The sequence below is a fragment of the Zea mays genome, chromosome 8 (assembly GCF_902167145.1).
Source record: "Zea mays cultivar B73 chromosome 8, Zm-B73-REFERENCE-NAM-5.0, whole genome shotgun sequence".
Lineage (NCBI taxonomy): Eukaryota > Viridiplantae > Streptophyta > Magnoliopsida > Poales > Poaceae > Zea > Zea mays.
In genome coordinates this window covers 75,287,663-75,303,186 of record NC_050103.1, presented here as the reverse complement: position 1 = coordinate 75,303,186, position 15,524 = coordinate 75,287,663, and the positions used below count along the sequence as shown (strand labels likewise).

Sequence of the window (15,524 nt, the reverse complement as noted above, 5' to 3'; positions counted from 1 at the left end):
ATCGCGCCAAAGCTTTATCCGTCCGGCTGTCTCATGCCTTTTTCTCTCCCAGCCGTTGTCCAACAAACACACATTCCATAGGTCCGGCTTCGCCGCCACCAGGTCCGGCTCTCTGTCGCCAGGAACTCATCCCTACTGCTACTGGTTCTTGTTTCTTGCCGTCGTTCTGGTTATGATTCATGTTGCCGGCGGTCCGCCGCCCCACTACCGACGCCTATTTTTTACCGCTGTTCCGGTACAAAACTTAATGGTTTTTAGTTCATGCCTAAATGTGTTACACTTTACCTAAAATTAATCATTTAAATTAAAGAACTAACTTTAAACAGAAAAGTTAGGTAAAGTGTGACAAGTTAGGCATAAAACCAAACAGGTCCTTACCCATATCTTGGTGAAACCCACGTCATTTGTTTGGTCCACAAAACCGATTTCAATTTTGATTTACTAGCTCTATATGCGGAACATATCACAATTTTTTTACACCCTAACCTTTTTTTTCAACTCTAAACACTACAATTTAAGGCTGGCTCCAACAAGACCCTCTAAAGGGTCCTGTACTCTAAATTTAGAGGACGAGGACGTCCTCTACTCCCTCCAGCAACGTTCTCTAAACGGTCCTCTAAATTTAGAGAACGCTGCTGGATCCTCTATATGTAGAGTTTCTCTAAACGGTTCTCTATCTATTTGAATACTTTAAACAACCTGTTTAATAAAACTAAAATATGTACAATACATTTGAGAGTATGACAAATACGTATGTACAAAAATTAAAAAATTAAAAATGTCTTTAATATAGGTATTTATATATAGAGGGCGTGATTTAGAGGACGTTGTTGGAGAGAAAGTAGATATAGGAGATGAAATCTTTTAGAGAAGCCTGTAAAGGACGGATATAGAGGATGTATATAGAGGACGTTGCTGGAGACAGTCTAAAGAGCTATTTTTAGAGAAGAGTTGCTGTAACGTCGGAGTAGGTCTGTAGGTGGACAAGAGCGGGCCTAGTGGTTTAAAAAAACAACAGAGGCTAGGACATAGACAATCCTGTCGTGTCCAGCTCACCGGATCTCCCCCACGCAAGACACACGGACGAAAGGAAAAAAAATAATAGAAGAAACTGGGACGACCCTTTTTCTGTCCGTCCGTGGTCCCTTCAATCTCTCTGCGCAATCAAACTGCGGTGGCCAACCCCGGAAGCGGCGGCGGGCAAAGCGCGCGACGCAGAGAAGCGTAACTTCAGGCCGCCGGTCGCTCTACGCATCCTGCTCCCCGTTCTCGTCGGAGATCCACCGGGGCAGCCTTTCTTTCCCCTTCCTCAATCAAGTCGGTGAGTAATCCGAGCTCGATTGCGTGGGTGGATTGCCTTATCTCACCCAATCATTCAACCAGATCCAATTTCGCGCGCGGGTCGGGCTCGCCTTCTCCTCCAGTCTCCACCTCCACCAGCGCTCGAGGTCGACGGACGCTACTCGCAGCAGTTCTTCTTTGCGGTGCGGCCGAGAAGAAGCTAAGGCTCAGGCATGAGCTTCCGGGACCAGGAGAGTGGCGGGGAGGATGGGGGCAGGACGTCCTCCGCCTCCGACCTGCGGAAGCCGCTCATCAACACCGGGAGCTGGTACCGCATGCCGCCGGCGGGTGGCGTGATGGGCTCGCGGCAATCTAGCCTCATGGAGCGATTGGGCTCCTCTGCGTTCTCTCTCCGCGACGTCGCTATCTCGGCGACGCTCTGCACGCTCATTGTCGCGCTAGGTCCCATCCAGTTCGGTTTCACATGTGGCTACTCCTCACCCACGCAGGACGCCATCATTGCTGACCTTGGCCTCTCCCTCTCTGAGGTGAACCCCTGTTCTTTTATCATTCGTTCTTTCTTTCTTTTTAATGCTTACCCTTGCTTGCTTGCTCTTTCTTGGCGGATGCATGCAGTTCTCCCTCTTCGGTTCATTATCTAATGTAGGGGCGATGGTAGGCGCCATCTCCAGTGGGCAACTTGCAGAGTATATCGGCCGCAAGGGGGTGAGACTACCACCTTACTTTGTCTTTGCTAGATCATGAATCGCAATGCAATACGACTGACTTAATCATTGTTTAAGTGTGCATAGCATCCATACTATATAGGAGGCTTCGCTGCTTTGCTAATTGGAACCTTGAAAGATATGCCTGTGATGATTTTTCAGACCGATGGACTGATTGAATTATTTGTTTGGCCTTGTAGTCTCTCATGATCGCTGCGATTCCAAACATAATTGGGTGGCTCGCGATATCATTTGCAAAAGTAAGTTCAACTACCATCCTTTTTCCATGCTTCTGCTGCTGATTTCCTTTGTTCGTCAATATATGATAATAACCTGTGAGTGTTTTTTTTACTTCTGTTGCGGTGCATATTCAGGATTCCTCTTTCTTGTTTATGGGTCGGCTGCTAGAAGGATTTGGAGTTGGTGTAATATCGTATACAGTATGCCTCCCCTTTCTCCTCCCTCTTAGTAAAAACAAATTACTCTAGTGGCATTTTCATGTTCATCCGTCTTCCAGCTGTTAAAGATTACAATCCTTTGGTATTTTTTTAATCGAAAATTCTGGTTTTCACAATTAAAGTCTTAACAAGTCCATACAAACAAAAATCTGAAGTCCCGACATATTTCAAACAAAACAATATGTTCTAGTGGAAAATGTAAGCGTAGTAAGGCATATAGCTTGGAATGATGAAACAAAATTAAATAACAAGTCGACTAAAAAAAGTGCAGAGTTTGTAGCTCTTAAATACAATGCTACTTTCTTAGGTTACATTATCTCAACAACAATAAAGTATTTTAGTCATAATCAAGTTTGGGTAGGCTAGAGTTGAAACCCAACGGAAACAGTCGAGGTTCAGACACATGGATAGCTATTTTTCGTGTGCTCCTATTCAAGGCTAAATATTTGGGTATATTCCATCCCTGCATCTTCCTATGTCAACTCGGTCTTTCCCTGCCTCTATTTATATTCTTATGGACTTATGGTGCCTTAAGATCTCACTAGCACTGGTGCCTCTGGAGGTCTCCGTTGGACATGTCCAAACTATCTCAACTAGCGTTGAAAAGTTTTTCTTCTTTCCATAATACATAATTGAATATTAATAATACTAGACAAGAAAACTCATAAACCAAGGTCACTGACCCTTGTTCAGAATAATAGGGTATAATTATTTCATTGTCAAATGAGACTACTAGCACTTAGAAGTGACTGAAATCCTATGTCGAATACTGTTGTAGAATTGACTTTCTATATGCAAGTTGTACTATATAAAGCACCATTTTCCACGGTTTGCACCGTCGTCGTGGTCCCCCACATTTAAATGGCAAAAGGCTAAAATTATGTACAAATGAGGATTCGAACCATGGTTGTTGGCTCTAAACCCACACTCACACTCACTTAGCCAACATAACAAACATGTCTTTATGTTTTATACTATATAATTATAAATGGTAACCGTAGCAAAGTACGGGCACTTTGCTAATAGTGCAGTCAAGTTTCAGTTTTCTATAAAACCAGGATGATAATGGGTAAATTTCTTTGCATGGCAATAGCATACCTAGGTAACCTTTCAACTCCAGTGTGCCACTTGCTGGTGCAGTTTTTAGCGATAGGGCGTTTCTGGTTAAACAATGCAGTTTTTAATAACTTGTTAGCAGCTCTGTTGCTTATATTTTGATGTTTTTATGCCCAATATTACTTTTATGATTGGAACTTCTATTTCATGTTTCCAGGTACCGGTTTATATTGCAGAAATCGCTCCTCAAGATCAGAGGGGAGCTCTTGGTTCTGTCAATCAGGTAGTTTTTTAATAGTGAACGACAACATTTTATTAATGTTATTCATGTGTAGTGTTTCTTCTGATCTGTCGATGTTGCTACCAATTTCGAACCAATCCATAATTTCTTCTGCAGCTCTCCGTCACGATTGGTATATTGCTTGCCTATTTGTTTGGCATGTTTGTTCCCTGGAGAATTCTTGCTGTTCTAGGTATGATGTAAAACTTTAATCCATTGGTTTAGTATATGAAAGAACAATGTTCTACATAGCACCCATCAGATGACTGTTTTGGTTGTTTTATTTGTACAGATCATCTTCCTAACTACTTTTCTGTTACTTCTACATGTTTTAGGCATTTTACCCTGTTCAATCCTGATTCCTGGACTGTTCTTTGTCCCTGAATCCCCAAGGTGGTTGGTAAGTATTCCATGGTATTATCTTTTCATAGCTTTAATGTCAGGACCTGAATACAACAGATTGTTTGTTTCAGGCAAAAATGGGGAAGATGGAGGATTTTGAATATTCATTGCAAGTTCTGCGAGGATTTCAGACAGATATCACAGCAGAAGTAAATGAAATAAAGGTAATCAATAGTGGAAACTCCAGTTTAGTTAAAATAGAGATAGAGATATACAGTTTTTTTCTTGGACATGCAGGAGAGCTGTGTACTTACAAACATACCCACACAACACACTCAGTCCAACATTTTAGTTTTAGGAAGATAAACACGCCAATACATAATAAAACTCGATCATGACCTAAACTCAACTAATAGATGAAGGGACATAAGATAAGAAATACTTCAAGCTGCTGGCATGGGAGATGCCCCATCAAAAACACACCAGTTACGATGAGTCGGTGACACCAAAAGGTCCAGGCACCAAGAGACATATATACTTCGTCAATCTTGCTCCCAGTGGTATACACTGGTGCAGCTGCCAATGCATTGCTCTCTAGTAGCAAAAGCTGTTGTAGAATCTCTTAATTTTTGCAGTATAATGTGCCATAGGAGATGTGAATTACATAATTATCTTCCTTTTTTTACACAGAGATCATTAGCATCATCGAGGAGGAGGACAACCATAAGGTTCGCTGATATCAAACAGAAGAGATACAGTGTTCCCCTTGTGGTTGGTGACTTGCTATTTGTTTCTCTGTTTACATATTGATGTTTAAACTTTTGTAGTTTTGCTAATTGGCTTGTTTTTAGATAGGAATCGGTCTCCTTGTCCTGCAGCAGCTAAGTGGTGTCAATGGCATTCTATTTTATGCTGCGAGCATCTTCAAAGCTGCTGGTACATTCTTCAAAACACGATCAATCTCTGATGTAGATTCTAATGCAATTGAGATATGCTTTGTGGCTTGCGTATTCTTGAACTTGTCCAGGAAATGAAAGTTACCTTGTTTTGGTTCGATTCATGCTTTGCATGGAGACACTGTGACAATGATTCATTTACTATGTAAAAAAAGGGAAGAGTTCTAGAACCTAGGCTTCATCAAAGTCTGATATCTTCCTGAATTCTCTTCCTCAACAGGTATTACAAACAGTAATCTAGCAACATTTGGTTTAGGGGCTGTTCAGGTACATTTGTTTTAAAGTTGTTACATCCCTTGTTTCTCAGACAAATTTTAGGCAGATGTGGGCTTGGCACTGCATACTTAATGGGATCTTGTCGTTTCAGGTGATTGCTACTGGAGTGACAACCTGGTTGACTGACAAAGCTGGTCGAAGGCTTCTTCTCATTGTTAGTTTCCAACTTTCCATCACAATTGTTTATCGGACATGCTTTTCCAGTTTTGTTAATTGAGCTGTCTTTTCAGATTTCCACCACAGGAATGGTCATTACTCTTGTTATTGTTTCTGTGTCATTTTTTGTGAAGGTAATGTCACTTAAAAGTTTAATAGTAGCATGCTATTGTTTGCAGCACACTCCTATTGAAATAATCATATTGCTTAGAGTCTATCGACATTGTCATTCCTTTCTGAAATACTCTTGCTTCACTTCTGGAGCAGGACAACATAGCTGCTGGTTCGCACTTATACTCTGTAATGAGTATGCTTTCACTGGCTGGACTTGTGGTTAGTTCCACTACTATTACAGATTGTTTGCCGCCCTTGTTGAGATAAGCTTGTTTAATGCCTTGTCTTTTGCTATTCCAGGCATTTGTGATTGCATTTTCTCTTGGCTTGGGAGCGATTCCGTGGATCATTATGTCTGAGGTATAGTTTGTTCTTGCTTTTTATATTATACAGAGCTTTTAATTCGCTAATGTGTCTTTGCTATCTTATCTTTATGTAATTATTATGAGTGCCACTTAGCACTTTTGCTCTAAGTCCCCAGCTCTGAATTTCACGCACTCTGAGACACTGCAACCCCAAATCCACAACCTCTCAGCATAGGGGTTGTTTGGATACCCACCCCACCCCCCCTTTTTTCTTCTTTTTTCTGTCTTGGTCTATTTTTTTGGCAGCTTGTACTGGGTCTACTTTAGACCTCTATCTCCTTTTTCTTAATATATAAGATGCGCAGTTCTCCTGCGCGTTCGATAAAAAAGCTATAGCTTCTTTAAAATCGCATGGGTCTCTAGCCAGAGGACATCCATGCCTACCTCAAATAACTGAAATTACCTCATCCAGTAGCTATTAATTTAACCGCGAATGATAGTGAGCAACTTATCTAGTCTAGTTGCCTAGACTAGATAAGTTCAGTGAAATGCCTAGAGGTACTGCATCTGCAAACTTGCGGGGAGATTTATGCACTTACATTGTGTTTCCTTTCAGATCCTTCCTGTTAACATCAAGAGCCTTGCTGGAAGTGTTGCGACCCTGGCGAACTGGCTGACAGCATGGGCCATTACAATGACGGCAAGCCTGATGTTGAACTGGAGCAGTGGAGGTCTCTTCCTTTCTTTTTCCATTCTCTCCCTCCCTTCAAGAACGTGTTTCCCATTGCGACGTTGGATCTAACCGTGTGTCTTGGTTTGACCAGGAACCTTTGCTATCTACGCCGTCGTGTCTACCATGGCCCTCATTTTCGTGTGCTTGTGGGTGCCTGAGACCAAGGGAAGAACGCTAGAGGAAATCGCCTTCTCATTCCGCTGACACGTCGTCATGATCTAGGTATGGGAAGCCACACCACACCATGTGTCATTGAGTCATGCCGCGGTGCGTTCAGTTCATGAATCCCGCAGGGATCTTGCGGCCATTCTGTTGCTTGGATGTACCACCATCTTCAGTGTTCATACCAATGTACATTGTACAATATGACGACGACGCCATAGCAGAAAGGCAAGTGGGTTTATGTTTGTACGATGGACTAGTAGCAGAAAGCACTCGAACCCCTGTACGGGTTGCGGAGGAGAGCAATTTATTTGCTGTATTTTCCTGGTTCAATACCGGACACGTTAGAATTTTGAAAAATAAAAATCTGAGCAAATTTATCAACGGTGCTGCCAGCTCCATGCGTTTGCCTGCATGCGGTCATGAAGTAGAAGACATTGGAGCCTAAATATCTAGGAACGGTTTTGATTTAGGAAAAAAAAAAGGGAAGGAATTTTATTCTGAAACCTAGGGGCATGGTTGTGCAGCGGCAAACTTGACTGCTGAAGGGGCTGATCGGAATTAGGTACCTTGTGGTTTTGAAGCGTTGTTTGAAATCGGCGTCAGCCTCGCCCCACCAGCCTCTTCTAATCGTCTGAAACGGGGGCTGCAAGATCTCCGTGGACCTCGGCCGCCGCGTCTGCCTGCCCATGCGGCATTAGCGCCTTCATGCGACGTCGGAGGATCAGGAAACCGTGGCATGTGAGAAGGATCATTTCCATGGACCTCAACGGCGGACGCCGGATGGCAGGGGCATCATCTGATGATCATCCGCCTGCCGCGTGCGCCGCCGGAGATCAGGAAGCCGTGCCCAGTCAACACTCTGCAGGCCACCAGCCCACCAATTTGGGCACCCGGTTGTGGCAGAGCGAGCGAATGCGAAGCACGGTCGACTTCACTAACCCTGCTGCGACTGTGAGAAAAAAAAGGCCCTTTTGGCCTAACCCAATGCCTAGTTTGCTCGGCCCATCTGCTGGATATTTTGTTTCTTTTTTCCTTTTGCGAAAAAGTTGGTACATTTTGTTGAACTCAAACCGTGAAGACGCAAATCCTTAAATTTTTTATTGGTTCACGCCAATCTAGTTCAAGATATATATAATGAAAATTACACAAGGTACAAATAACGGTGATACCAACAAAATATTTTATAATAAATACACTATAACACAAATTATAATGTCTACTCTCATGAGGAGATGGTAAGCCAACATTCCTCTAGAGTGCAATGGAGGCCACTAGCCTAGGCCATTGCCCTTTCTGATCAGCAATCGACCCCATCCAGATAAGTGAGGATAAGGTTGATGGGGGTTGTTTTTGTACTCCATCATAGGGCGCACAAACGAGTTGGGGGCCGGTATGGTACCAATCGGTTGTTGCTGACGTTGAGTTCGGAGACGAAGAACTATGTCTGAGAATTTTATCCAGCCCGATGGGCCCAGAAAAAAGATTACCAGCTCATCCTTGAGGACACCTTATCTTGGCCCCCTTCAGTCCTACCGGGTAGTGTTGTACATGTCCAACGGGTCGTGCCAGCCCGGACACGACTAGGCTCAGCATGAGGGGCACCAGTCTAAGCCCGACACAGTCCAGTATCGTGTCGGGCTGGATCGGCCCGCGGGCTGGCTGACGTGATCCAGGCCCGGCACGGATATTCTTACACGGGTCGTGTCGGGACGGAGGCACGACGAGCCTGTCGGGCCCGGACCCATAAAAAACACTACAAAATTCAGAATTCAAAGATAATATTCTAATTTATTTTAGATTTAATTAATTGTATTTATAATTTTAGATACATACTTAGACAAAGAATTTCAGATACACATATAAACACATATCACAATTCAGAATGCTCTCATATAAGGCTGAGTCCAGTGCACAGCCTCCCTCTCGCCCCTGCCACGTCAGATCTCGCCTCCACTCTCGCCTCTGCTGCTCCAGTGCACAGGCTGCAGCAGGCTACAGCCTCAGGCTATAGTCACATCAGCTTTTCTATTTCAGAATTAAGTAATTCACGCGGATTTATTTCAACGCTCAGAAAACACACAACATAATATTTTTTATTGAATTAAAAATTACAAATTGCGTAATAATTAAAATAAAATTACATGACGATTTAAAAATACATAATAATTAATAGAAAATTACATAAATCTAATGATTATTATGTCCCCATACATGTTCAACCAAATCATTTAGTAGTTGTGTATACATCGATGTGTCCGTCATCTCGTTGTCCATTTGAATCCTAGCTGCTAGGCTCGGGGTTGCATTGTAGTAGATCGACGGGCCGACTGTAGAATCAACTGTCTCATATGTCTCGTCTAAATCGGCATCACGCTCGTCATCGATAATCATATTGTGCAAAATGACACATGCACGCATGATCAAACCAAGAGTACGTTGAGAGTAAGAACGTCCAGGAACTGCTATAATGACGTGAAGAAGAGTAGAAAGGCGAGTTTGGAAGAGAGAAATGAGATGAAATGGTGTGTGGAATGAGCTCCACCCGGGTAGGGATATATATAGAGGGATTGGGGATGAAATTTATGATTTTTTGCATTTTTTCGAATTTTTTGACTCCAAACGGTCAAAAACGGCTAGTTGCAACGGCTAGCACACGTGGACCAATCAGATCGTGACACGTGGACCAGTTAGATCGCGCCACGTCGCTCTCGCCCGCCTCTCGCCCGGGCGGGCGCTCCAGCGCGGGCGAGAGCGAGGCGATACCGCCCGCTCTCGCCGGGCGCGAGCGAGGCGATACCGCCCGCTCTCGCCGGGCGCGAGCGCCGTCGTCCGACGACCCTTTCTCGCTCGCCTCTCGCCCACGCGCGGGCGGTAGCGGCTCTCTCTCGCCCGCGCTACCGCCCGCGTTGCCACCAGCCTAATAATAGAATCATCAGTATTTATAACTAAAAACAGTCTGACAGTTACAAAATCAGTCTCTCAAATAGGCTGTTACCGTGTCTACCCTTTAACCGGGCCGGACCTGTGCCTACATTGTGGGCTAAACAGACCGGTCCAAGCCCGGCATGGCTATCGGATCGGGTTGGCCATGTAAAGTCTTGGTGGTATGTGTTGCATCTTGCATGAGACCGACGTCGGCGCATGCAGTGTCGAGCTCGCTCCGGTACCAGCTTCTGCGTGCTGCATGCCGCTCAAACCCATCACAAAAGGTGCTCTTCATCTCTCTCGCGTCGTGCTTAGCGCGCCAATGCAAAGCCTTCTCTCGAGGCCTCGAGGGACTTTTTAGGCGACGACAGGTCGAGAATCGAGACTCGAGAGCGTCATGAACGTACTCTCTGCTAATTAACGCGCGCGCACACACGCTGTGAATGCTTTGGCCGTCGCGGTTCCAAGCAGAAGATGCCAAGCAGCTGCTGGAGGTCCATCGGTGCGGTGGCCATGGAAAGCCGGGAGACGATCGAGGCGGCGGCGGGAACGAGAACAGACCGACCGACGCGCGCTTTGCAGACGCTGGTTGGGCTCCTTCGCTGCTTTGCACCTGCTGCTCCGAGTTGTTCCCCTCGCTGTCGCCTTCCGCTTCAAGTCAGTGTCAGACCGAGCATCCTCGCCGCCGTGAAGATGGGACTGGGCACTGAACGGTGACGTGACATGGGCGCGTACGTATCCCCCGGACGGAGACATACGGGATGGCGAGCACGCACGCGGTGCATTGCATCGATCCGTCGGGTCGGTTGCTGCTGCATCACGTACCGGGGGGCCGGGGCCGGACATCCGTAAAGCTAGTCTAACGGACCTCGCTCGCTCGCTCGCCTCCTCCCGGCCCGTACGTGACGTGTCCATGACACCATGACGTTGCCTGGCCGGCCGTACAACGCCTCCGCTAGCGCTAGGAGGGCCCCCCTGGCCCGAGAGCCGCCGCGGCGCCGCGTACTACGCACCTATATGTCCGGCAACGGCCCCGGTGGTGGTGCTCTGGTGTGGCTGGGACGGGCCTCGACGCGACAGGCGCGGCAGCATCGCGATCCGCGGATTCCGCGCCGGCGTTGTGGTGCGACTAGGAGTAGGAGTAGGAGTACTCGTATACGGCGCGTGGGAGACTGTTCCACGGGTCACGTATCTCCCCTGCTTTTGACCGCCCGGGGCTCGCCACCCAGCCTGCGCCGTCGATGAGTCGCACGTCTCGGCCGCGGCCGGTGACGTGACGCGAGGCAAGGGATGGGGCGTATTAACGTATACGTGGTAGTGGTACACGACCAGGCCCAGCAGGTACGTGGTGCGAGACGCCTGTGCCTGCGCCTGGCTATGCATGCATGGCAACTAGAGGTCTGCGATATGGATGCCTGCCACTGGCGTACTGCCAGGCCTTTCTTTCGCTTGATCTCCGGTCCTGTTGTGTGACGTCTGGACTCTGGAGCAGTCGCTCGTTACGGTTGCCAGACACCGCCAGCCGGACGCCGTCCTCTCCTCCATCTGCCGTCTCTCGTCTCGATTCTCTCCTTTTTCTCGTTTGGGTCTCGTCTACCCTCTCCTACTCTAGGCGATGCTATCCTGCATTAGTATGCTGCTGCTGGGCCCTGCTCCATTGATTCTCCCTACTGCGGTGGCATGTAGTACAGGACTACAGGCACTGCTTGGATACATATAGCCATATAGGGTGAACACTGAACAGCCGCTCCGCTACCGGTCTGCTTTCGAGCAGTCAGCTCATCACGTCGAGCCCGCCTGACTGACCTGACCAGGGCGCGCAGCCCACAGACGTGTACCGCTACTACTCATTGGGTGCTGCCCGCTTCTAGCTACTCCTTCCTTCCTACACTGGCTAGGGCATGCAATGCAACCGAGCCGCGCGCAGGATTCAAAGCATTGGCATTGCCATCGCCATCGGCGAGGGGAGGCGAGCAGATCGGCCTCTGCACAGCGAATCTGATCCTATAAAATCCTAGCTAGCCCTGCCTGCTGACTAGCTGAGCTCCTGCACATCCGCCCACGTCCACCACCCGGGCCCAGTGGATCCAAGTATCCAAGCCAAGTTCAGTTCCGAATCTCCTCTCCTCCTCTCTGCGCCGCGCTCGCTTTAAAGCCCAGCACTGTGGCCTCGTTGCAGACCATGCTTCGCCACTGCACCCACAAGCAGCACAGACACAGCCACCAACAGAGCGTCGTGGCCGCGGCCGCTGCCCCCGCCACCATGGCGGCCGCGTCCCCAGCCTTCTCGCTCTTCTTCCCGCTGCCCAACACCAAGGCCTTCCAGTTCGACGACGACAGCCACAGCTCAGTCACCACCTGCCCCTCGTCCCCGTCCTCCTCCTCTTCCTCCACGGGCACCGTCGACTGCACGCTCTCGCTCGGCACGCCGTCCTCGCGCCGCGCCGCCGCCAAGCCCCGCCCGCCGTGCCTGGCGCTACCGTCTCGCAGCGCCGTGTCGTGCGACGTCGCTGCACCCGCTGACCAGTCCTGCTGCTGCCGCTGCTGCTCCTGCCCGGGCGGCAGACGTCCCTCTCCCGCGGCCGCGAACAAGAGAGCCGCGGCCGCGCACGGGCACGGGCAGGACCCGGCGCCGCTCGTGGACCACCGCTGCGCCAGCTGCGGCACCACGTCCACGCCGCTGTGGAGGAACGGGCCTCGCGGGCCCAAGGTTCGTTTCATCGTTCTTCCATCTCTCCAAGCGAAGCGACGCTGGCTGGAACAAGGTTTCAGCGCTAGCCCAGCATCGTTGCAGCTTTACATGAACCAAAATTGTCACATGTTCACGTGACACACGCGGCGACGCACGACATGAGGCACAGCGTCGTGTCGTCTGCCTCTGCCACTGGCAGTTTTTTTTTTGGACATCCGCTAGCGCTTAAAACCAGCGCGATCTCCCATACGTATAATATGCCAACGGCGACGACACTTTGGTCGTCCTCGTCCCGTCCCATACCCCGCCGTGCGTGCATGCATGCATGCGAGTGCGCTGACTAATGCGTGTATGTGTGCTGCCTGCAGTCCCTGTGCAACGCCTGCGGCATCAGGTTCAGGAAGAAGGAGCGGCGTGCGGCGACGGGGACGACGACGGCTGACATGGACCAGGGCGGGTGCTACTTGGCGCAGCGGGCGCAGTACGGGGCGGCGACGTCTGGTAGGGCGTACTACGGCGGCGGCGACGGCGACATCGCGGACGCCGAAGCAGTGCCGGCGCAGTTCCTTGCATGGCGACCCAGCGTCGTCGAGGCGGCCGAGTTCGCGGCGGTCTGGCCGGAGCCGGCGACCTTGTTCCAGTACATCAACTAGTCCGGTTCGGGGTACGCAAGGCAAGCGCAACGGTTTTGGGGGGGCGTTTTGTTGAACCGTTTTGCACGCGGCCGAATGAACCTGGACGCTTGGAACTGAAACGCATTTGTTTCGTTTCTCCATCGCGGTTCGCGGAATTCAGATTCGGCCCATCGGATTAACCACTCCGTAGGTACTCCCTTATTTTAGCCTAGTAAATATCATGGAGGACTCTATCAATATATAGATCGCCAATAGTGCCGGGCTAATCGGGCCGGCCCAGAGCACGGCACGAGTGGAGTTGGGCCCATGCCGGCACGGCCCTATGGCTAGTGTCGTGACTGTGCCGAGCACGGGCCGAGTGCCGAGCACGCTGGGTCGGCACGGGCACGGCTCAATTAGCTCTAAAGCACGATTAGGCGCAAACACGACTAGTGCTGTGGGCTGTAATCTTTTTTTCTATTTAGGGTTATCTCAAAATGGTTAATGTTTATCTAGATAGGTTTTTAATTATGTAGTCATTACACTAAACAGCTCAATACTAGCTATTTTAGTATGTTTTAACTGTGTTTGTGAATGTCTCACTAAAATTAAAATTCTATGGTGTGGCACTACGGGTCTACCGTATCGGCACGGCACGGCTAAGAAGGCTCTATGCCTTGGTTAGGGGCCTCCTGTTTGGCCATCTCGGATAAATCTGTTGAAATGGTTGAATTGTTATCCTCTTCGTGATCCTATTGTTTCGGGCTACAAAATCTATGGGCCCAAGTACGCATCCACAATGAAAGCCCATGTGTCCAGCTTGGAATCACGGGATGGACTGGACTGTACCACGCTTAGGCTAAAAAAACAAAAAAACATGCGAGTGCACGTGGGTGTTTGGTTTGGTTTTTAGTGATTAATTTTTAGTTTCACTATACTATTATATTTTAATCTTTAAATTGTTGAATATAGAAACTAAAATAGTCAAATACGGAAACTAAAATATGAGTTATAGCTAAAATAGTCAAATACGAAAACTAAAATAGAGTTATAGTTTCTATATTCGGTAATTTAGGGGACTAAAATAAAATAAAATAGAGAACTTAAAAATTAATCTTTACAAACGAAACACCATTAAGGAATAGCAGGAGCATGGAAAACACAAGGCACACTGTAATAATAATCTATCTAATGTTGCCAACTACTTCATCCCGTTCTAAATTAAAGTCTACAAACGGTCTGCCGTTGTGAAAGTACATGCGGCAGTATTCGAGATGTGAAGTAAAATCTGAGCACACGTGAGCCAAACCAGGAGATCAGAAAATCATATATGACATCTCGTTAACGAGTACGATACTATCTATATGCGTGTGCGTACGTCTTTAGCTTCTTCATTTCTTGCTTCCCGTGGCAAAAGACAAACTAATTAATTTGGTTTCATCCATCTTCTATCAAAGTTTCAACATAACTAATATTTCACTTATCATTTTCATGTGGCGACTTGAGGTTTTATTTGAATAGAATGTTTATTTGTTTTGGTAAGCTTTTGCAAATTTTAGTCAAAACTAGTGTATTTATGAATTTTAATTATATTTTGATGATTTTAATTAACAATGGAAGCCCATGTGTCCGTCCAGCTTGGAATCACGGGATGGACTGGACTGTACCAAGCTTAGGCTAAAAAAACAAAAAAAATTTGCGAGTGCACGTGGGTGTTTGGTTTGGTTTTTAGTGACTAATTTTTAGTTTTACTATATTATTCTATTTTAGTATCTAAATTGTCGAATACGGAAACTAAAATAGTCGAATACGAAAACTAAAATAAAGTTATAGTTTCTGTATTCAGTAATTTAGGAGACTAAAATAAAATAAAATAGAGAACTAAAAATTAATCTTTACAAACCAAACACCATTAAGGAATAGCAGGAGCATGGAAAACACAAGGCACACTGTAATAATAATAATCTATCTAATGTTGCCAACTACTTCATCCCGTTCTAAATTAAAGTCTACAAACCGTCTGCCGTTGTGAAAGTACAGGCGGCAGTATTCGAGATGAAGTAAAATCTGAGCACACGTGAGCCAAACCAGGAGATCAAGAAAATCCTATATGACATCTTGTTAACGAGTACGATACTATCTATTTGGAATATCCTTAGAAAATCACACACGTACGCAGCATGCATGTGCGTACGTCTTTAGCTTCTTCATTTCCTGCTTCCCGTGGCAAAAGACAAACTAATTAATTTGGTTTCATCCATCTTCTATTTTGAATTTATTGTTAAATAAGTGGGCCAAGCATAAGGGCATGTACAGTGGAGAGACACCAAAACGGTTCTCCAAGCACAGGAGACAACTAAGAGACTCTATTGTACAATGGAGTGTCTATAAACGTAGTTTATTAATAAATACAGAATTAAATGTATTTGTATAGCATCAGATCGAT

General features: G+C 47.0%; 2 protein-coding genes and 1 non-coding gene across 4 annotated transcripts; 2 read left to right on the top strand and 1 right to left on the bottom strand.

Annotated features, from left to right (window-relative positions):
* Positions 1-1,140: 1,140 nt before the first annotated feature.
* Positions 1,141-7,228, top strand: LOC100193700 (uncharacterized). Of its 2 annotated transcripts, NM_001358133.1 has the most exons (19): positions 1,180-1,321; positions 1,384-1,829; positions 1,918-2,007; positions 2,207-2,266; positions 2,381-2,446; positions 3,738-3,803; positions 3,918-3,993; positions 4,136-4,200; positions 4,274-4,366; positions 4,833-4,913; positions 4,994-5,078; positions 5,319-5,365; positions 5,466-5,528; positions 5,605-5,664; positions 5,798-5,863; positions 5,945-6,004; positions 6,566-6,680; positions 6,774-6,904; positions 6,976-7,223. In NM_001358133.1, exons 2-18 carry the CDS (start codon positions 1,515-1,517, stop codon positions 6,884-6,886), a joined length of 1,521 nt encoding a protein of 506 aa, NP_001345062.1. In that variant the 5' UTR covers positions 1,180-1,321; positions 1,384-1,514; the 3' UTR covers positions 6,887-6,904; positions 6,976-7,223. The 2 variants fall into 2 exon arrangements, with proteins under 2 accessions (NP_001132264.2, NP_001345062.1); NM_001138792.3 differs by having other exon boundaries at positions 1,141-1,321; positions 6,774-7,228.
* A 789-nt stretch (positions 7,229-8,017) lies between these two features.
* On the bottom strand, positions 8,018-8,173 carry LOC111590074 (U1 spliceosomal RNA). The gene has a single exon (XR_004852354.1). It is a non-coding gene; the product is annotated as a U1 spliceosomal RNA (small nuclear RNA).
* Positions 8,174-11,954: 3,781 nt separating this feature from the next.
* Positions 11,955-13,117, top strand: LOC103635377 (GATA transcription factor 15). Its single transcript, XM_008657842.2, has 2 exons — positions 11,955-12,482; positions 12,833-13,117. Exons 1-2 carry the CDS (start codon positions 11,955-11,957, stop codon positions 13,115-13,117), a joined length of 813 nt encoding a protein of 270 aa, XP_008656064.1.
* The last annotated feature ends 2,407 nt before the right edge of the window (positions 13,118-15,524 follow it).

Bases quoted from the DNA above. Each gene is read 5' to 3' on its own strand.
- LOC103635377 (XM_008657842.2), top strand. From the start codon at position 11,955: ATGCTTCGCCACTGCACCCACAAGCAGCACAGACACAGCCACCAACAG. The intron at 12,483-12,832 runs GTTCGTTTCATC...TGCTGCCTGCAG, and splicing joins ACGGGCCTCGCGGGCCCAAG to TCCCTGTGCAACGCCTGCGG.
- LOC100193700 (NM_001138792.3), top strand. From the start codon at position 1,515: ATGAGCTTCCGGGACCAGGAGAGTGGCGGGGAGGATGGGGGCAGGACG. The intron at 5,366-5,465 runs GTACATTTGTTT...TTGTCGTTTCAG, and splicing joins TTGGTTTAGGGGCTGTTCAG to GTGATTGCTACTGGAGTGAC. The intron at 5,864-5,944 runs GTTAGTTCCACT...TTGCTATTCCAG, and splicing joins TTTCACTGGCTGGACTTGTG to GCATTTGTGATTGCATTTTC.